The sequence below is a fragment of the Mauremys reevesii genome, linkage group 3, assembly GCF_016161935.1.
Source record: "Mauremys reevesii isolate NIE-2019 linkage group 3, ASM1616193v1, whole genome shotgun sequence".
Lineage (NCBI taxonomy): Eukaryota > Metazoa > Chordata > Testudines > Geoemydidae > Mauremys > Mauremys reevesii.
Window position 1 is genome coordinate 122,503,685 of NC_052625.1, and position 23,120 is coordinate 122,526,804.

The 23,120-nt window shown below is 42.2% G+C and overlaps 1 protein-coding gene across 1 annotated transcript in view; it reads right to left on the bottom strand.

The window, feature by feature from the left end:
- Nucleotides 1–22,329, bottom strand: part of LOC120400755 (dermatan-sulfate epimerase) — a 267,676-nt gene extending 245,347 nt beyond the window's left edge. The window contains exons 1-6 of the mRNA XM_039529703.1: nucleotides 22,083–22,329; nucleotides 19,482–19,573; nucleotides 17,359–17,430; nucleotides 14,066–14,172; nucleotides 9,590–9,669; nucleotides 4,139–4,220 (exon numbers count right to left, since the gene is read on the bottom strand). Coding sequence (XP_039385637.1) covers nucleotides 4,139–4,220; nucleotides 9,590–9,669; nucleotides 14,066–14,172; nucleotides 17,359–17,430; nucleotides 19,482–19,573; nucleotides 22,083–22,175 — 526 coding nt within the window. The 5' untranslated portion in view covers nucleotides 22,176–22,329. The remainder of the gene's footprint in view (nucleotides 1–4,138; nucleotides 4,221–9,589; nucleotides 9,670–14,065; nucleotides 14,173–17,358; nucleotides 17,431–19,481; nucleotides 19,574–22,082) is intronic.
- Between the last annotated feature and the right edge of the window lie 791 nt (nucleotides 22,330–23,120).

Sequence of the window (23,120 nt, forward strand, 5' to 3'; positions counted from 1 at the left end):
GGTGGAAAGTTTTCCATCAAAATTAGGTTTTCACTTAAATAAAAGTGTTCACAAAATGTCTGCTTCCCACAGAAAAATTACTTTTTCAATTTTAAAAAAAAAAATCTGAAAACTGAAATGCTCTAAATGCAGCCACATTGCCTCATGGGATTTGTAGTGCAGTTGTCTTATGTCCTCATGCTACTCTGAGGGGTAGGTTTCCCTCCAGACTACATCTTCCATGGTACACGATGGTCAGAGATTCCTGTGATACATCTCCTCCCCTTTCAAAACGGGGGCCGTGGTGCACAGTGGCAGATTGTAGTCCTATCCAGGAGCCTGGCCTATAGAAGAGAATGGGATATGAGGCACCCAAACTACAACTCCCATGAGGTGTTGGAGTAGCATTTTAGAACTGAAATATTTTGGATTTTGGCCAAAATAAAAATAAAAATTTACCATTGAAAATTTAGACATTTTTCTGTGGAAGAAAACTCCATTTTTCAACCATCTTTCATCCACACTGTGTAAATGTTCACAAATTCCTGACTTAAGCTTTAGAAAGTATAATGTTAAAATAAAATTTGCCTTAACTTTTTAATTTGCTCACTTGTACAAGGTGAGAAATATAATTAATACATTTTCCCTAATTAAATATCTCACATAAATTAATTTTAAGGACTTTGAACTAGCAAAATGGCCAGAAATACTTTTAAACTAGTCATGAGTTTTGTAACAATGATTCTTACAACATACTATTACATATATTCTATGAAGTAATTTTAAAAGGGATTCTTTCAGATACTGCTGGCAAACTATCAAAAACTTACCATTTTGAAAATGATACAAAAAGGAGGCAGAAAAACTCAATTAGTTTGCACAAAAAGGGCCTACTGATATGGATCAACTATGTTACAAATCACACTTGGTAATAAATAAAAAATGTGGAACAGGAAAATAATGAACCAAAACTGGTGTGTCAGATATTAGGCCTACTTTGACAAAATACTGGACAAAATAATGAGGGTGGGCTTTTCCAACCACTCTTTCCTGTGAGGTTCCTTAAAAAAAACAAAAACACACACACTTTTTTTGTGAGAGGTGGGGAATAGGGAAGAACAGACAAAGACAACTAGAGTGTCACCATCATGGCTGCCATCCCCATCACCTCTTGGGACCTCAGACCTTCTTCATTCTAATCCTGAGGGGATATCCTGACAAGACTGGTCTAGAAAAGGATCCAGATGACATCAGCACCTGTATCAGTTCCAGCTAAATCCCAGACATCACCTGAGATTAAACAAGTTCGAACTTTAACAGCAGCAACAACAGCTACAGCTCATTTCAACTAACCTCTTCTCTTCTAACCAAAAAAAACCTAACAACAGCTACTACCATCTTTGATACCATCTAAGAGACTGTCAAAACGGGGGGTGGGGAGAAAAGAGGTCCCGCTATAGGGAGAGAGAACAAGAAATGTTGTTAAAACAAAAGCTTTACTTAATACTTTACATTTCAAATGCTTTTACAGTTTTTCCTTCTTCTCTATATCTTTAATAAAAAGTTACAAATATTTTTAATGGTGCATTTGCCATGGTACTAGGGGCTGAGATCCCTGTATACCAAACCCTGGACTACTTAATGCTGGACGGTGACTGGGTTATGTTAACACCTTCGATCCATTTCATAGAATTATAGGAGAATAGAGTTGGAAGAGACCTCAGGAGGTCATCTAATCCAACCCCCTGCTCAAAGCAGGACCAACCCCAACCAAATCATCCCAGCTAGGGCTTTGTCAGCCGGGCCTTAAAAACCTCTAAGGAAGGAGATTCCACATAACCCATTCCAGTGCTTCACCACCCTCCTAGTGAAATAGTTTTGGGGAAGGAATTTTCCTCCAGGGCAGATTGGCAGAGGCCCTGGGGGGTTTTCACCTTCCTCTGCAGCATGGGGCACGTGTCACTTGCTGGAGGATTCTTTGCACCTTGAAGTCTTTAAACCACAAGTTGAGGACTTCAATAGCTCAGAGGTTTGTTACAGGTGGGTGAGATTCTGTGGCCTCCATTGTGCAGGAGGTCAGACTAGAAGATCATAATGGTCCCTTCTGACCTTAAAGTCTATGAGTCTATAATATCCAACCTAGACCTCCCCCACTGCAACTTGAGACCATTGCTCCTTGTTCTGTCATCTGCCACCACTGAGAACAGTTAAGCTCCATCCTTTTTGGAACCCCCCTTCAGGTAGTTGAAGGCTGCTATCAAATCCCCCCTCGCTCTTCTCTTCTGCAGACTAAATAAGCCCAGTTCCCTCAGCCTGTCCTCATAAATCATGTGCCCCAGACCCCTAATCATTTTCATTGCCCTCCGCTGGACTCTTTTCAATTTGTCCACATCCTTTAGTGCGGGGCCCAAAACTGGACACAATATTCCAGATATGGCCTCAGCAGTGCTGAATAGAGGGGAATAATCACTTCCCTCAATCTGCGGGCAGTGCTCCTACTAATGCAGCCCAATATGCCGTTAGCCTTCTTAGCAACAAGGGCACACTGTTGACTCATATCCAGCTTCGACTGTAATCCCCAGGTCCTTTTCTGCAGAACTGCTGCTTAGCCAGTCGGTCCCCAGCCTGTAGCAGTGCATGGGATTCTTCCGTCCTAAGTGCAGGACTCTGCACTTGTCCTTATTGAACCTCATCAGATTTCTTTTGGTCCAATCCTTCAATTTGTCTAGGTCACTCTGGACCCTCTCTCCCCTCAGCTTTGCTAAAGTCAAGATATATCATGTCCACCACTTTCCCCATATCCAGAGGGCCAGTTATCTCACCACAGAAGGCAATCAGGTTGGTCAGGCATGACTTGCCCTAGGTGAATCCATGTTGACTATTCCTGATCACCTTCCTCTCCTCCAACTGCTTCAAAATGAATTCCTTGAGGTCCTTAAATTTATTTCATTTAAATTAGTACACCAGTCCTCCTTGGACTGTTGTAAAAGAGAAGTATGTGTGTACTAAAATAAACACTGCCACTGATAGGATTATGAAGGATCAAGCTTTCAGTCACAAAATATGTACATTCATCTGTTTGTACACAGAGCCCCCCTACTTTTATACACAAATAGGTATTTGCGCATGCAAACATGTAACTTGCAGGCACAATTTTGGAGATCAAGTTGGAAATTTGGCCTTATGTGTGCAGCTCAATGCTATCTAAAGAAGTTCTACTGCACAGAAATTTACATAATCAACACCATTTAGAAGCAAAGCCTTGTGCAATACAAGATTCTTAATGCAAATTCTGCAGAAGTACGACAGCTAATGAAAAGTGTATTTTTCTTCCTATGTGTTTGCAATGAATGATCTTGCTGAAAATAGTGTATTTGAATGAAGATTTCCTTGATTCCCTAAAGGTTCTCACAAATTTCCAATATCACATCATGCACCCAATGGAAAATATAAGCTAGAAGATATAGAAAGGTATATTTATGAACATCTGGTCATTATTTGTGAAACACATTCTGGCATCATCCACTTGCAACACTAAACAGTTATTTTGCTTAGAACCTCTCTACCATGGAATACATTTTTATTTCTAATGAAAATCAATTTGAGTAACAAAGCAAATGTAGAAGTTTCTGCTTCAGTAAATATATAAATAGGCTTGGACAGATTAGATTTTTTATTGGTAAATGACAGGAAATGGTGATTTCCCCATAGAGACACAAACCTATGAAAAAATATTTCCAGTCGATGAAAATCAAAATGTATAGACAGGCAAAGTAAACTGCTTGAGAATCGAGAGACTGATTAAGAATATTTACTTTGTATATTTTTACATGTGATGTTGACAATTTGTGATGTAATGGTTATAGAGTTTTAAATTTTGAATCTCAACATTTACTGCCATTAAATAATTATTGTCTGATTCCCCATAATTTCCTGCAACTATGAAAATTTAAACCAATATGAATAAAAATGCTTAAAACCCACAATTTTGCACAACTGTGAAAATTTAGATCAATCAAATTTTTTAAAAAATATCTTAAAAAAATAAACACTGATATTATCTGGTGAAATTATTTAAAAAAATAAAAATTGAATTCTGCCAAGCCTATAAATATTTTCAGCCTACTGTAGTAAGTGTGTCTTGAATTAACTTGCCTACCTTTAAAAGCTGAGGTTTTATAGTTATGCTGTATAGCAGCAATCACATCCTTCCAAAAGTTGTATTTTGTCTGTCTGTCATGCTGTAAGAGTAATAAATAAATAAACACACATATGTCAGGTATCAGTTTTTACATGAGCAAATAAAGTGAACGTCTTTAATAAACAACAATTATTTGAAAGCAAAGTGTTATGGCCTGGGACTCACGAGATCAGGATTCATCAGGTGGCTCTACCAGACTGTGAGCCATCTTAGACAAGTCACTCATGTCCAGATTTTTAAAGGTATTTAGGCATTGCTCAGCTCAGCATTGCCACTCCTTTCTAACTTAGGTCTGGTCTACACTACAGACCTATATCGGTGTAATTACATCACTCAGGGGGGTTAAAAATCCACATCCCTGAGCAATGTAGTTACACTGACCTAACCCCCACACACACACTCCGCGCGATGTAGACAGCGCTATGTCAGTGGGACAGCTTCTCTAGCCAACACAGCTACCACCTCTCGGGGAGGTGGATTAACTAAGCCAACAGGAAAGCTCTCTCCCATCGGCTTACAGCATCTCCATTAAAGTGCTACATCCGTGCAGCTGCACCAATACAGAATTTTAAGAGTAGACTTGCCTTTATAAGCCCGAGTCTCATTTTCAAACGTGACTTAGGCACTTAGGAGTCAGTGATCATCAACTAAACTTAGGGCATGGCTAAACTTACTGATATAGACTGCCAGGAGTTAAACCGACCCTTGGAGACACCATCAGGGAAAGCGCTACTGTGTGTTCACACTGTGTTCCTTGTGACTGTAGAGCATGTCCACATTAGCAGCTCTTGCAATGCCACAGAAAGCAGTGCATTGTGGTAGTTACCTCAGTGTACAAGTGGCTGCAGCATGCTTTGGAAAGGGTTTGCAATGCCTAATGGGGCAAGTACAGCATCACATGATGCAGGTTTCCCAATCCCATTGTTCCATGGGCGTCCTACTAGCTTGCCAGCTGCTTTTCAAATGAGGGGGTGGGGAGTGTGAGAGGGAGTGTGTTGTGTGTATGTGGGGGGAGAGACAGTGTGTTTTGGGGGGCAGAGTGTGTCAGCATGCTGTCTTGTAAGTTCAGACAGAGGGAGGGGGTAGGGGGAAACCCGACATCAGCCCCCACTCCCCACCCCTCTCTCTCTCACCAACACACACAAACACCTGTCTCTGCAGCAGGAGCATTCCACAGTAATGGTTTGCTTTGTGTCCTGGAGGAGATAAGCATGCCAGAAACGGAGCTTTGAAAGGGGATATCCGCATGCCTGCAGCTGAGTTCAAAACTATGACCAGAGTGACCACTTGACTTCAGGGGATTATGAGATGTTTCCATAAGCCAATCACAGCGCAATAATGCAACACATTGTCCACACTGACACCCCGGTGCTCCAGCCCGGGCACTGCAAACTCTATGGTTCTCATGGAGGTGGATTACCAGGAGCGCTCCAGCTGCAGGGTGGACACCTCAGGAGTTATGGAGCTCGGGGCTGATTTAATGGGCTCTAACTTGCAAGGGTAGACAAGGCCCTAGAGTCACTTTTCCAGATCTGAAGAAAATCTCTTTAGCTTAAAAGCTTGTCTCAATCACCAACAGAAGTGGGTCCAGTAAAAGATTACCTCACCCACATTGTCTCTCTAGTGAAATTAATGGCCATCATTTGCCCAACTGTGCATAAAGTGAAAGTGAACACTACAAATAAATGATGTTATCTAGAGACATACTGTGTGATTTAGTTACTAAGAAGCAAAACCATGATTCAGCCTTGCAGATGGGGAGGGAAGGAAGGAAGAGGGAAAGGATGAAATCTCAATAGTTGTAGTTAGTAAAATAATTGATATGACAGCTGTTCAGGTATTAGGAAGCTTCTTTAATTTTGCACATTTTCGAATACGCAGATTGAGTAGACACCACTAGCTTATTGAATTAATTGATCATGGTATCATGACCTAGTACTACAAATTTTAAAATTTCCAATCAATGTCCTTGACATTAAAGTACTGTAGACTGTTTAGGGAAATTCATTGTTTGAATGAAATCAAGAATGGTGTAGAAATAAGATCATTACTTATTCCTTATCTGAGTTTGACTTACGTAAGAGAACTTACATTAGATTTTAAATAAGAATTGCTCACAGGCAAGACAGTGGTTTTATTAAAATATATATTTGCAATATTATAAAAATCAAAATATTCTCCGCTCCTATGCCTACCTGATTTTGTTAATTGGGAACTATCCAAATCTTTAAAGAAAAGGAATATTTTTTCATAGGATATGAATATATGGAGATATACCTATCTCCTAGAACTGGAAGGGACCCCGAAAGGTCATCTAATCCAGCCCCCTGCCTTCACTAGCAGGACCAAGTACTGATTTTGCCCCAGATCCCTAAGTGGCCCCTTCAAGGATTTAACTTACAACCCTGGGTTTAGCAGGCCAATGCTCAAACCGCTGAGCTATCCCTCCTCCCGCTTGAAGATCCTTGCAAAGACCAAACTCAGCCTTCAAATGTGATTTATAACCAGGGGCGGCTCCAGGTCCCAGCACGCCAAGCGCATGCTTGGGGCGGCAAGCTGCGGGGGGGCGCTCTGCCGGTCACCGGGAGGGCAGCAGGCAGGCTGCCTTCGGCGGCATGCCTGCGGAGGGTCCGCTGGTCCCGCGGCTCCACAGCGGAGCCTTCGCAGGCATGCCTGTGGGAGGTCCACCGGAGCCGCAGGACCAGCGACCAGCAGAGCACTCCCCGCGGCATGTCGCCGTGCTTGGGATGGCAAAATGTCTAGAGCTGCCCCTGTTTATAACTTCTCCTTAACACGGTTAATTCCATTCATTCCACCACCAAATTGTTTTCTGTATAGCATACAGTGACTCAGCCAACAATGTATCTTCCTACTCTCCTAAAGACTTTACAATCTATGTGCATAGCTCCATTCAAACCCTAGTGAACCCCCCACGCTAGATACTTCTTTTTTAAAATATTTCCGGAAGTATTGTCACAGCAGCTATCACTGATAATAGTATTTGTACAGACAAGAACCCTCCATAAAAAATAAAAAAAAATACACTCTCACCATTCCTAGAAAGATCTATCTAGGAACTGACAGCAGAAGTGTCTCTGCTGATCTCAATTGACATGTTAGGATATAGGGAGAGAAGCAGTTTCCTAAATACCTGAATCCCAGAGCATTAGAGATTGTAATTAGTCCCTTGAAATACACCCAGAATCAAACAAGCAGTCAGTACACACCACAGAGTAAAGATGTTCCCATGTTCATAATGACCAGTCACAGAAGGTAAATGGCAGCAGCATGCAGGCAATATGGTCTGAAATAGTTTTATTTTTTTAAGCTACCCAATAAAGCAACATTATATCTCAAACATTAAGCTTTATTATAAAAATGATTTTTTATAGCAGTGTTGCAGCCTCTCAACACATTGGTCAGCATGGCTTTTGATACAATGGTTAACATGATTTCCAGGGACTGCCTTTGAGATCTTTACCTGCTACCTCAAATTTGTATTCAGATGGGAATAAAGACCCATTCGTAATGCTACAGGACTGTATAGAGCCAGAAAAATCAATACTTCGGCAGTTAATACCAACTGAATGTCTACTCCTCCAAACATGGATTTGCATGAGGGCCCTATATATGGTCTGCTGCTGGGTCTTGGGGGAATGCAGGGGTTTTATTTATTTATTTTGCTTTGATAGCCAGCAAGTTGCAACCTATCCGGGTATCCTTCATGCATCACTTCCAGGTCGTATACCAGCAGCTGAGCAGTGCTGCTGTAGAGAGTTCATTATCCTACACTGGCTTTATATTGCAGGGATTGGAAAGTTTCAGCGCTGTGGTTTTTTAACTTGAATTTTATTGACTTTTTTCAGCAAGTTGACCCAATAATGATATACAATATGAAAACATGATCCAGTAACCAAGTAACATAATTTCAAATTCTGAATAATCACCACCAACTCAATTATACATTGCAGGTTCCCCGGAATACCGTGAATACATACAGGGAGATGAAGAATGATCTAGTAGTTAGGGCACTAGCCTTGGACTTACAAGACCTGGGTTCAATTACCTGTTCAGCCACAGCTTGCCTGTGTGACCTACGGCAAGTAATTTATTATCCCTGCTTCAGTACTTCCCTACTTAACAGGGATGTTGTGAGGGTAAATACATCAAAGATTGTGAGGCGCTCTGATACTATGGTAGTCTGATAATGGGCACTCTTCCTTTAAACAGAGATAAAGCTCAGAAGAGACCAAGTATCGCAGCAGGGCCGCCCCGGGGGCGGGGGGGAGGCAAGTGGCTCCAGGTTTTCAGCGGCACTTCTGCGGCGGGCCCTTCACTCGCTCCAGGTCTTCGGCAGCGGGTCCTTCAGTGCAGTGGAAGACTCGAAGCGAGTGAAGGACCCGCCGCTGAACTGCTGCCGAAGCCTCGGAGCGCTGCCCAGTGAGTACAAGCGCCGCAAGCGGCACTTAGGCTGCTCTACCGCCACCGCTTAATTCTTCAGTGTCAATTCAGCTGCGGGTCCTTCCCTCCGAGAAGACCCAGCCCTGCCCCAGGCCCCCTGAATCCTCTGGGCGGCCCTGTATCGCAGTGTCATTAACCAGCATAGAGACTTAAATTATAGCAATAGAGGGATACCACCATACTCTACTGTTGAAAGGATTTGTTTTTTTATTAAAAAACAAACAATCTACAGGTTTCAACCTCCATGCGCTCTTCAATGCAAATGAAATCTGAGCGCATTACCTTCAGGAAGAATTTAAGATCTACTGTCTTATACTCTTGTCTGAGTAAAAAGCTCTAGATATTCATGTGACTGCAGTAGAGATACTGTCATCTAGAATTTAATGAGTTGTTATGCTTAGCACCTGAAAACTTTAAAATGATTCCACCTCTAGAGGTGTATTCCTAGGTAGACACATATCTGTAGCATATAGAGTTAATGTGTATTGAAAGTTTTAAATTTGAAGATTTAACCTTCTGAACCCACTTAACTATCTGCCTTCATTAACAAGTCACTTGTAAGAGTTACACTATATCATATTTCAATTTCCAATTAGTTTTTTAAGAATACCATTCTAAGTGTAAGAAAAACTAAGGCAGACAAGCACTTAATTATTCTTTTGCTAGCTCTTTGTGCCCTCTGGTGGAGGCAGAGTATATTTTGACCACTCCATTTGTCCTGATTGTTTTAGTAGAAGACATACATACACTAGAATTGGAATGCAAAGGTCCAACCCAATTTATATTTCATTTCTTAGCATAAGTGTCAAGACAATTCATTATTCAACATGGTACTTTGTGTGTTTAGGGAGGGGAGGGAAGAGAGATGAGCAGAGACAGGAAAAGAATAAAACAAGTAGCAATATTTTTCTTTTCTATTAATTGAGCTTGAAATTATGTAGCTCTTACCTTGTCTAAACAATCCACAATCCTTGCACAAAGAAGGGCTCCTGGCAGCTCAAAATAATTATCATAGCAATAATATTTAGCTGCAAAAGAAAGAAAAAGAAAAGTTGTTTTAAACTATGGTGTATATCTTAACTGGGGGAAGAGTCTGTGTTTAAATGGTTAATTTTAAAGTTCCCATTGTGTTTTTACTGGGATTGGATATTGGCCATTGGCAAATCTACTATCATGTTACTTTTTTCGTCAGACTCTCTTTCTTTTTCTGGACATCATTCTATTGGCGATAGAAAATTGCTACTCTATAGCAAATTACTGACATTTTAAAAATAAATATTAAGCCTCTGGATGAGATCCTCACCAGTTCAGGTAAAAAGGGCCAGAGTCGTGTAACGGGGCTCAAAAAATATTGATGAGTCCTGCTGGGGGAAGATTCCCACAGTGCAGAACTGAGGAAGACAGTCACAAGGCTGCCTTTTGTGAACATCCTCACAAGCCCTGATGTAGGGGCAAGACTGCAGGCTACAGTGCTTTGGAGAGTCCAGGCAGCACTGTGATCCATAGGGCAGCCTGCTGTAACTCAGACGGGCATCTTGGACTAAGTATACTGGGGGCCTCTCCAGCCCTCAGAGCAGCCCAGAATACGCAAGGTGTAAAAGTAGCTTGAAGACATCAAAATCCCATTTTGGGGGCTGAGTTCATGCTGTGCCTTGTAGAGGAGCAGGTCTCTACTCCTGCAGACATATAAAGACATAACTACCCAACGTGGGTAGTTATCTGTATACTTAAATGGAAGTGCCCAAGAGTATCGCTATGGATAAGATAATGACCTTCATCCTGCAAACTCTTATATTTTATTGACTTAAGAATTTTAAAATCCTTATATATTTTGTGTGAAATCAGTGCTCCCAAAGAAGGCCAAGTATATTTTATTTTTTAGTTAATAAAAAAATGTATTAGAGCATCAAACCTCTGTGTACATTATAGATGACTGTAAAGACCGAAGTTCCTTATTTATCCACAAAATAGGTAAAGGGTATGAATGCAAGTTTCCCTCCTGAAATGGAAAAAAAGCACCTCCCCATGGAGAAGAGAGTATTTCAGTCTTCCAGGCCCACTCAGTCCTTTACATTTATACTTAGAGGCTGTCAATGACAGAGAGTCCAGAGTAGTGAGTCAGCAATGAGCAAAATTTGTAATGATCTGCAGACTGTTTGCCCTAAATAATGCAAGATGGTGGCGTGACAAAGGTCTCTTGTAAGGTATCATAACAAAGGTTATAACTTACTGAATATATTTGTCCTATTTGTATACATGTATCATTCTTGTATCTGAAGCTAGAAATATGAAATATAACTCTGGGGTCCTATTGTAATTATGGTGGTTTATAATCTTGATGGCTCTCATTGACTAGACAATTGGTTGTAAATGGTTTATTTGCCTGCAAGCCTTCCTGTGTAGTTGTGGGCCAACCCTGGAAGAATGGTGACTAGGGGTCTTACAGTGACATGTGACCATGTCACATGATACTGGACTCCATCTTAAATCTGAAACTTTTCGATTTAGAAGGAGGGGTGCAGACGCAGAGGGACAAAAGATTCCCACCTTGTGCCAAAGCTATAAAAGTGGGTTGAGCAGGACAAAGTGGTCTGCCAGTCATGAGAAAACCCCTGCTTACCACCTGAGATGTCTGCTGGAACTAACAAGGACTGTACCAGGTGAAAGGATTGGGCCCAGACTAGGAAGGAGTCTAGTCTGTGAAAGAAGCTTATTGGAGCATCTCTGAGGGTGAGATATTACCTGTAATCAGTTTCTTATAGACTCGTAGACTTTAAGGTCAGAAGGGACCATTATGATCATCTAGTATGACCTCCTGCACAATGCAGGCCACAGAATCCCACCCATCCACTTCTATAACAAACCCCTAGCCTATGTCTGAGTTATCGAAGTCCCCAAATTGCGGTTTGAAGACCTCAAGCTGCAGAGAATCCTCCAGAAAGTGACCCGTGCCCCATGCTGCAGAGGAAGGCGAAAAACCTCCAGGGCCTCTGCCAATCTGCCCTGGAGGAAAATTCCTTCTCGACCCCAAATATGGCGATCACTTAAACCCTGAGCATGTGGGCAAGACTCACCAGCCAGCACCCAGGAAAGAATTCTCTGTAGTAACTCAGATCCCAACCCATCTAACATCCCATCACAGACCACTGGGCATACTTACCTGCTGATAATCAAAGATCAATTGCCAAATTAATTGCCAAAATTAGGCTATCCCATCATACCATCCCCTCCATAAACTTATCAAGCTTAGTCTTAAAGCCAGATATGCTTTTTGCCCCCACTACTCCCCTTGGAAGGCTGTTCCAGAACTTCACTCCTCTAATGGTTAGAAACCTTCGTTTAATTTCAAGTCTAAACTTCCTAGTGTCCAGTTTATATCCATTTGTTCTTGTGTCCACATTGTTACTAAGCTTAAATAATTCCTCTCCCTCCCTAATATTAATCCCTCTGATATATTTATAAAGAGCAATCATATCCCCCCTCAACCTTCTTTTGGTTAGGCTAAACAAGCCAAGCTCTTTCAGTCTCCTTTCATAAGATAGGTTTTCCATTCCTCGGATCATCCTACTAGCCCGTCTCTGAACCTGTTCCACTTTGAATTCATCCTTCTTAAACATGGGAGACCAGAACTGCACACACTATTCCAGATGAGGTCTCACCAGTGCCTTGTATAACGGTACTAACACCTCCTTATCTTTGCTGGAAATACCTCGCCTGATGCATCCTAAAACCGCATTAGCTTTTTTTTACGGCCATATCACATTTGGCAGCTCATAGTCATTCTATGATCAACCAATACTCCGAGGTCCTTCTCCTCCTCTGTTACTTCCAACTGATGCGTCCCCAATTTATAACTACAATTCTTGTTATTAATCCCTAAATGCATGACCTTGCACTTTTCACTATTAAATTTCATTCTATTACTATTACTCCAGTTTACAAGGACATCCAGGTCTTCCTGTATGATATCCCGGTCCTTCTCTGTGTTAGCAATACCTCCCAGCTTTGTGTCATCCGCAAACTTTATTAGCACATTCCCGCTTTTTGTGCCAAGGTCAGTAATAAAAAGGTTAAATAAAATTGGTCCCAAAACTGATCCCTGAGGAACTCCACTAGTAACCTCCTTCCAGCCTGACAGTTCACCTTTCAGTATGACCCGTTGTAGTCTCCCCTTTAACCAGTTCCTTATCCACCTTTCAATTTTCATATTTATCCCCATCTTTTCCAATTTAACTAATAATTCCCCAAGTGGAACCATGTCAAATGCCTTACTGAAATCGAGGTAAATTAGATCCACTGCATTTCCTTTGTCTAAAAAATCTGTTACTTTCTCAAAGAAGGAGATCAGGTTGGTTTGGCACGATCTACCTTTTGTGAAACAATGTTGTATTTTGTCCCAATTACCATTGACCTCAATGTCCTTAACTACTCTCTCCTTCAAAAATTTTTCCAAGACCTTACATACTACAGATGTCAAACTAACAGGCCTATAGTTACTCGGATCACTTTTTTTTCCTTTCTTAAAAATAGGAACTATGTTAGCAATTCTCCAGTCGTACAGTACAAAGTATTAGGCTCAGACATTATATTAAAGTATTAGGCTCAGACATGCATGTTTTTTGCTTTATTTTGCTTGGTGACTTACTTTGTTCTGTCTGTTAGTACTTGAAACCACTTAAATCCTACTTTTTATACTTAATAAAATCACTTTTGTTATTAATAAACCCAGAGTAAGTGAGTAATACCTGGAGGAGCAAACAGCTGTGCATCTCTCTCTATCAGTGTTATAGAAGACAGACAGTTTATGAATTTACTCTATATAAAGCTCATACAGGGTAAATGGATTTATTTGGATCTCATTGGGAACTGGGGGTCTGGGTGCTGGAGATAGATAGGTAACCTGCTGAGCTGTTTTCAGTTAAGTCTGCAGCTTTGGGGGCGTGGACCAGACCCTGGATCTGTGTTGCAGCACGCTAGTGTGTCTGGCTCAACAAGAAGGGTTATGGAGTCCCAAGCTGACATGGAAAATGGGCTGAGAGGTAATTTCAGCACATCAGGTGACAACCACAAGGGGGTCTCTGTGACCAAACCCGTCACAGGTGGTCTCAGTGTATTTCTCCAAGGAATACCTACCCACCTCAAAGAAAAGCTTTACAACTAAAACTAGACCACCACCTTGTTTCACATGGGGCAAACAGCAGTCAATCTTAACAACTGCTGTTCATTGCTGACGTGAACTCAGTATGAACCTGAGAATTAAAGGTGAAAAACTACACATCTCTTTAGCAATTCCCAAGACACCCAGTCCCCTACATTTTCCTAATTTAACAATATTTTAAGTGTTTAAAGGAAAAACTACATAACAGCAACCAAAACAGTTTCCAAGTTCATGAAGTCTCAGATAAAGAAATTATTTATATTTACCTGAGCGGGAAACCATTCCACTGAATGTTTTAAAGTGTTTCCATTCCCTCCTGCTGTAAATTTCCAAGATCTCTTCAAGAGTCATACTCTTCGTACCGTGGCTTGCCCTAATTGATGCATTGCGTGACAAAGGTTAAAAATATTTAAAATCATTCAAATTTCCTACAGTGCACATAAGTGTGTAATAAATAATCAAATACTGAGCTAGGCCATGTGATTGATCCCTCTCCCATTTCCTCTCCACTCAGTAATTTGTTCTTGGGGGGAAAGGGAGAGGTCTTTCTCAAATGCCAGGCTTGATTCTCTCATGACCCAGAAGATACAGAATTTCTCTGATAAATCAATAGTGCCTTGCTGAAAATAAGATCACCAAATCTACTCTTTCATCTAAGGACATTTTCTTTAATGATACAAATGATTTTCTTCTGGTTTGACTAAAAGGAATAAGATCTGGGAAAAATTATATTTTTCTGCCATTAACATCAATACATTTTGCAACTAGTAATATGCCCCTCCAAACTGAGATCATAACCACTAGCCTTTTCCTTGTAAGGGTTCTTAACTGCACTGAGCACTCCTGTAAGCCCTTGGTGAAAAGGACCATATTTTATATTAATTTCAAACATATATGGATATCTTCTATAATAGATCCAGTCACATTATTTTCAGGAGTGCCAAGAATCCATGTTTTGTGCTCAATTAACATATCTGAGGGAAAATATGTAATTTCTTCCTTCTGCAGCATGTCAGCATTTTTTTCTGGATCATACTGTGTGATTAGCCATTTCGGACTCTAATCCAGTGATGAGCTAAGTGCAGGAAAGTCCCTATGTCCATGTAGAATTCATTACAGAAGTACTGTTTCTTTTACAGTCAGTTTCTGATCCTCATCAGTTGTATGTAAAAGGTTTGTCCTGATTAGTTAGCTTATGAAAAATCTCAATTTTTCCCCATAGAAAAGCTAAGGTGCATTCAGAAAAATCACTTCTCTTTGTTGTGATCTCAAACACTCCAATGTCTTTCCTAGCATCTCTTCCCATAGTGCCAGAAGAGTTACGCTCCCATATAACTAGGGCCCTAACAAATTCACGGTCCATTTTGGTCAATTTCATGGTCACAGGATTTTAAAAATCATACATTCCATGATTTCATATATTTAAATCTGAAATGTCAAGGCGTTGTAACTGTAGCAGTCCTGACCCAAAAGGGGAAGGGAGGGGGATCACAAGGTCATTGTAGGAGGTTCATGGTATTGCCACCCTTACTTCTGCGCAGCGGTTGCACCGCCCTCAGAACTGGATGGCCAGAGAGCAGCAACTGCTAGCCAGGTGTCCAGCTCTGAAGACAGCAACACCTTCAGCAGAAGCGCAGAATCAAGAATGGCATGGGATGGTATTGCCCCCCTTACTTCTGCACTGCTGCTGGTGGTGCTGCTTTCAGAGCTGGGCGCCCGGCCAGCAGCCGCCGCTCTCCAGCCACCCCACTCTGAAGGTAGTGCAGAAGTAAGGGTAGCAGTTCCACAACCCCCTACAATAACTTGCAAACTCCTCCTTTCCCCCCTGCAGTTTTGGGTTGGGACCACCAGTTTGAGAAATGCTGGTCTTCCCTGTGAAATCTGTATGGTATAGGGTAAAAGTACACAAAAGACCAGATTTCATGGGGGAGACCAGTTTTCATGGTCCGTGATGCATTTTTCACAGCCTTGAATTTGCTAGGGCCCTACATATGAATTTGCTAGGGCCCTACATTTTTCACAGCCTTGAATTTGCTAGGGCCCTACATTTTACAAATTTTCTTTGTCTTGACTTCTACATATTGTGATAAAATCACTGCTTAAATTCTTCCCTTCACTTGTTTAGCGTACAACACACACCTCAGGCCCTGAACTATTTAGGCACAGTGGAGCAAGGAATATATCAATCATGAATGGTATGGAGAAAGAGAATAGGGAAGTGTTATTTATCCTTTCACATAATTCAAGAACTAGGGGGTCACCCAATGAAATTCATAGGTAGCAGGTTTAAAACAAACAAAAGGAAATATTTCACACAACACACAATCAACCTGTGGAATTCATTGCCAGGGGATGTTGTAAAGGTCAAAAATATAACTGGGTTCAAAAAAGAATTAGATAAGTTCATGAAAGATAATTCCATCAATGGTATTAGCCAAGATGATCGGGGACACAACTCCATGCTTTGGATGTCCCTAAACCTTGAACTGCCTGAAGCTGGGACTAGAGGACAGTGGATGGATCACTTGAAATCGATTATTCTATTGATTCCTTCTGAAGCATCTGGCCACTGTCAGAAGACAGTATGCTGGGCTATATGGACCATTGATCTGACCCAGTATAGCCATTTTTATGTTCATGTAGTATATGTGTTAACTTTGAACTATCAGAATTTTGTTACTCTGTGTGTGTGACTCTGTGTATGGGGGGAGGAGGGAGCTTAACATTATATATACCGGTATATTGTTTGTGGATATTCACCCCACTTCTCAAATTTGCAATTAAAGTTATTTGTTGGTATTCTCAGTGTTTACATAAATTATATGTAGAGAAGGCAGAAATTTTGCAAATTTCTGAATTTTGAATTTGGAAAACAGAGTTTTGCAACATTTTATGTTTTACCACCTCAAATTACAAACTTTCCTATGACTTTTATAGCTAATAATGACAAATGGCTTTGTCCACCAGCTATCTAATGCTACTGTTTTTTAGACCCCAGCCCTGCAAAGACATAAGCATGCCCTTAATTTGCACACTGTGATTAGTCTTATTGAAGTCAATGACAATATTTTGAGTGCATAAAGGTAAGTACAGGATCAGGGCCTATGAATACAGTAGCTTGACACATTGGGTGAACAAAGCAAAATTAGTTTCAATAACTGTACACACTCTCAGGGTCCTGTCTGGAAAGACAAGTAGTACATCAATTTCCACTGACAGTATCAACTAACATAGCAGGAAAATCTTGAAGGAGTGCAGTAGCAAAAGCATTAAGCAGTTAAGAAAGAGAGAGATGTTTCAAACTAGCAAATAAAAGCAACTTTTATTGTGCCATTATTTATAAAGGATGGGTCACCAAAAAGTTACATATGTACATTTAAAACAGATTGCGCACAAAGTTACATATGTTGCACTTAGCTTCTAATGTAAAAAATAAATACATATGGTGATTAGTGTTCTAAATATTTAATAGTTGTCCCAATTATCAGGTGCTGGCATTTAAAAAAAAAAGTATGCAATCTTTTTTATCTGTCTAGCCATAAAAATTAATCAGTATTACCTCAGAATTGTTCCATCTCCAGCCAGCTTTAAAAAGTTTCCATCTTCCAGATCCAATGCCAATCCTTTACAGCTAAAATTCATTTTATTTAAAAGAAGAAACAAGAAAAGTAGTAATTAGATAAGAAATTATACCTGAGAGATAATGAAGCATATATCAGACTGTCCAAATGATATGCAGTTATAACAAGTATGCAACTTTGCCACACAAAGAGAGGCCTTGATCCTCCGAACACTTCCACATGTGAGTAACTTTATATATGCAAGTAAACATATGAGGTGAAATCCTAGCCACACTGAAGTCAGTAGCAAAACTCCCACTGACTTCACTGGGGCCACACATGAACAAACTTATTATAAGTGTTTGGAGGATGAGAGCCTAAATTTCTACAGCCAAGGTATGTGTATTTTAGCCAGTTTTTAATATTAAGGAAATACAACATCTAACTGGTTAATATTAGGTAGTAACTCTAGCTCACTGCTAGCTAGACTGGACAGATGAAGTCCTATCAATCCAAATATTAACTGTTGTTTTACTGTAGTTCAACATAAAGGTGAAGCTACAGTCCAACCTCATTTACCTGAAACATTTCAGACATTTGGATAGAGGTTCACATAATTAGGACAGGAAACTGAGTAATGATTTACATTGTTCGGAGAAGCAAGGAATGAAAAACACCACCGATGATTCTAGTGAGAAGGGACAGATAACTGCAGTCACAAAGAATGAACTCTGGAATTTTTAGAGCTCAGCAGATAGAAACCAAACATAATCACATTTTCAACTTTATTATCAGATACCCAGTCATGATGGAATGGTCCAGGTGAGGGCAGAAATGAGTTCAGAGTCTTGAATATATAATGTATGTTAGAACTATGCACAGGTAACACACACACACACACACAAAACCCAGTCCGGATGGCTATGCATGAGGTAGACCCCTGTGTCTACAAAAAGCCCCATTGACTTCAATGGGACTCCACAGAGGTTCAGGGGTTAGCCAGCATAGATCAGATTACATAACAGAGGTCTAGGCATATGGTTCTACCAGATATCTTTATGCCTCAGATGACTTGTAAGGGATGAGAAGTACCAGTCTGGTATAAATACAATTTCAACATATATGCTTCAAGCAGTGTATTGCGGTCCCAACAAACCCAGCCCTCTCTTATCCCTGATATTGGTATATTAATATTGTGATGTTTCAGTATCTGAAAATAACTTGGGACTTGTTTTTATCATCTAAAAAGTTGCCAAACTGTCAAATTGGGTTCTCTCTTCAATTTCTGGGAAGAAAAGCTTACTCCAAATATAGATGTCTCACTCCAAATGCTAACATTGTAGATGTATAAACCAACCAAACAGAATTTTAGCTGAAATAGGATCACATTTTTAAAAATCACATTGAAAACACTATTGAGGCTTTTAGGTCTCAAATGAAAACTACTATGTTAGCTATTGTTTTGATTCAACATGTGCATCTGTATTACACTGCATCTATCCTTGGAACTGGAATGGGTTTTAAATGGCAAATCTAGTGCCCAGAGACCAAGGTTTTTATAGAAGTCAATATCTTGCCTGTTCACTAATGAAAAATATTAGAGTGGAAGGAATTTATGACATGCACATGTGATGACATTGACAGAATAACTCATGCAAAGGGTTCCAGGACCCCAATTTGCTTGCTGCAAGAATCTGAGAAAGTCACTTAACCTCTATGCAATTCAGTTCTCCCCACCCCCATAAAATGAGGATAATGACATTTACCAAACTTCGTAAAATACTTTGGGATCTGTGAATGCAAATCTATACGTAAGGGTTAGGTATTTATTAGAGCTGGTTGAAAAATCTCTTCCCTTGAAAATGTTGAGAATTCTAATTAAAAAAATTTAAATTTTGACAATTTTTTTTGAAAGCCTGAAATTAAGCAAATTTCAACCAGCTCTACTATTTATTATTTTGGAAGCCTGTTGTTTCAACATAACTTGACTTTTTAAAACCATGATTTAGGAATTTAAGATCGGTTCTTTTGGTGGGACTCACAATCATGTCTCTTCAATATTTTCTCAGCCCCATAAAAACTGTGGCATCAAGGAAGTAAGACATTTTTAAAAAATACTTACCAAAAGTCCCAGCTTTCTGGAGTTATAGTCAGCAATTCTTCATCATAACCCTTCTCGGTTACCAGGTAGCGGGCAAAACTATCATATATAAGCTACAAATGAGAAAAATAGTGAGAGGGGAAAAAAAAAAAAACTTTGTATCAGTAAGAGAAACTGTCCTTACCCACAATCTCAATAAGTAAAATAGGCAGTTAATATAAGAAGAGCACAACTTATCCCTGTGTGTATAAATTGAATGTTAATTATAATTAAGTTCTAAATAATTATGATTGAGTCACAGCAACAGTTAAAATACTGTTATTATTTCTGCAGTACGGTGAAATTTCAAGATTTAAGTAAATAAGCTTTATATCATGCTCTATTAAGTACAACAGATTTAATTCTAACAATAGATCTTCTGCAACAGCATTTACATTTTTTGTCTGGCAAAAGTATATTAAAAGCCAAAATACTGTAGAGTTGAATCTCTGTAGAGAACACATTTAGTGAAACCTGTATGCTACATCTGTGTTACATGTATAGCAGTACATGGGGAAAAAAAACAAAAACCTTTCAACAAGACATTTCCTAGAGTAGGGGTGGGCAAACTACAGCCTGGGGGCTGCATCTGGCCCTCCAGATGTTTTAATCTGCCCTCGAGCTCCCACCAGGAAGCAGGTCTGGGGTTTGCCCCACTCCGCGCAGCTCCCGGAAGCAGCGGCATGTCCCCACTCTGGGAGAGATAGTGTGGGGTCCGAGAGCCTGAGCCTTCAGCTCCATGCACTGCTCCCTGCCAGGAGCCCGGCTGCCCCCCTGGTTCTCAGCTCCTTGCTGGAGCATGGCAGATGACTGAGTGAGAAGCCCAGCTGTAGCAGCCTGGCTTGGAGTGGGGAGCCAGGACCACAGTGGCAGCCTGGCTCTGAGCTAGAAGCCTGGCTGGGAGCTGAGAGCATGGGCGGCAGTCAAACTCTAGCTGAAGCCCCGACCCGCCCTGAGGTGACAGCCTGATCTGTGAGCAGCTTTCTTGTCAATTTCCTGGCTATAGCATTGAGCCAGGAAATTGACAAGAATGATAGCCAATAGCTGATATAAGTAACCTGCAGTGTCTACTTCGACACTGTATCGTCCTAACTACATCCACACACACACACACACACACACACAAGCCCTGTGCCTCTCCTGGAGGTGGAATTATAATGTCGGTGTAGTAGGGCATTTACATCAACGGGAGCAAGGCAGTGGTGTGTACACTGACATAATTAGGTTGACATAAGCTGTCTTACGTTGGCCTAACTCTGTAGTGTAGACCAGGCCTAAGTTTTACAATGAGTTTTTCCAGCACATATAATTCACCCTTGAAAAATGTTTGTGAATTGAGGCAATGTGAAACAGAGATGAAAATAAATAATTCCTCCCACATACCTCTCCCAGTAAGCAAGAACAATGGATTCTGAAGCTAAAATCAGAAAGATGCAGCATGCTCATATGCTAAACATTTTATTTTAAGCCCCTAAGAATTCACCAGTGTATAAGCAGATAAGTCATCAAAAAATATTAAAGGCCTGAATTTCAAAGATGCTAAGCTTTTAAACTCTCACTTCCTTCAATGGGAACTGCCGCTGTATTCAACACCTATAAAAAAATCAGGCCCTAAGAGTGTTATAGCAATTAGGGCTAAAAACATCCAACATTTGTCTGAGGGCTTGTTTACACTTGAAATGCTGCAGCTGTAGCACTTTAATGTAGACACTACTTACACTGACTGGAGGGGTTCTCCTGCTCCTGTTGCTGTAGTTAATCCACCTCCACCAGAGGCAGTAAGAATTCTTCTGTCACCCTAGCACTGTCTACACTAGGGGTTAGGTTGAAATAACTATGTCACTTGGGGTGTGGATTTTTCACACCTCTGAGTAACATCACCAGGTCAACTTAATTTTTGATTGTAGATCAGGTTTCCATTTGCTTTGCTTGGGCAAAAATTTCCATTGGTAGTTTTGTTTTAAGCTTCCAAGATGGTATAAATAATAGCATACATACATATAGCAAATTTAATCTAAACAAGATCCCAAAGTACCTCCCACCTATGGATGGGTCACTACGATGCTTTCAAAACCTATCAGAGATAAAATGGCCCCCTGCTTCCTTCAAGTAATGGTAAATCGTGGTCTAATTTTGCCTAGCTGGCCACAATTTAAAATGCAAGGCTATTTAACAGCGGCCTCGGTCTGCAGCCTCGGAACCCCCTGCACAAAAGTAGCTCTGGATTGCAGCCACCTCTGGGCGGAGATTGGCAGCTCAACGTTCAGCACAAGAATGAATAGGCGGGGCCTCGCTTCGCTCCGGCGTTGTTCAGAGGCCGGAGGAGGAGGAGACGTAGTAGCAATCGGCGCCTCTTTAGCGAGCGCGGCGCTGGGCTCCCTGGGGAAGCCAAACCCACCAGCTCCCGCTTGCACGGGGCCGCGCACCGAACCAGCTACGGGAGTCAGAGCCCCGCCACGAACTCGGAGCGCTCCCGAGAGCCGGGCCACGGCTCCCCTAGCGCTGCGGTGGCCGGGCTGGCCTGGGGGAAGAGTCCCCGGGGGTTCCCAGCTCCGGCGGCGGAGCCCGGCCCCCGCCACTCACCCGGGCGGTCTCGGGGAGGTGGTAGCGACACAGCGTGTGGTCCAGGTCGAAGCCGAGCGCGTCACACTCGGCCAGAGAGAAGAGCCGGGTCATTGCTGCCCGGGCGGCGGCTCCGGGGGCAGGCGAGGGGAAGGAAAGCGGCGCTGCTGCGGCGGCGGCGGCTTCCTGCGGCAGCTGCTCTCACTCGCTGCTGCCACCAGGCCGCCCCAGGGCCGGCGGCGCCTTTCCCCGCCCTCTCGGCTGCTCTGTGGCGCTCACCTGCCCCTGGCCATGCAGGTGTTGCCCGAGCTGCCTGGCCACTGCCGCTCAGACGCAGCTTGGGAGGGGCGCTGGCTGATGGGGCAGTAGAAAGAACCTGTCCACCCCCGCCTAAGGCTCTGGGAGTGGGGGCTGAGGTGCAGGCTCTGAGCTGGGGCAGGGGGTTGGGGTGCAGGTACAGGCTTTGGGAGGGAGTTTGGGGCAGAAGGGGTGAGAGGTCAGGCTTTGGGAGTGTGCTGGGTGCAGGCTTTTGGCTGGGGTGGGGGAGTAGAGGAGAGGGTGACGGGTGCAAGCTCTGGGTAGGAGTGTGGGGGATGCAGGAGGAAATTTAGGGGGCGGAGGGGGTGTGTCGGGAGGGGGTGTAGGTGAAGGCACTGGAAGTGGATGTGGGGTTTGGTGCTTATCTTGGGCACCCCCTCCAGCAGCGGCTCCTAGGTGGGGCAGGACGGGTGGTCTCCATGAGCTGCTGTCCCCAGGCACCGCCCTGCAGCTTTCCATTGGCCGCAGGGGCATTCAAGGCGGGGGTAGCATGCAGCGGCACAGGTTGTCATCATCCCCTTCCCCCCCCCCCACACACACACGGGCTGCAAGGACATTCTGGCATTCACGTGGAATGAGCGTGCAGGAAGCCGCTCAGCCGCTGCGCTGCCGGGTGGTGGCGGGAGCCCCTGGGCTGTTTTAAATCACCTGGGGGCAGGCGGGAAACTTTGCTGGTGCCTGGGCACCACGGGCCCATAGAACTCTCCACCCATGAAGGGGTGTAAGGGCCTGGGCCCTAAT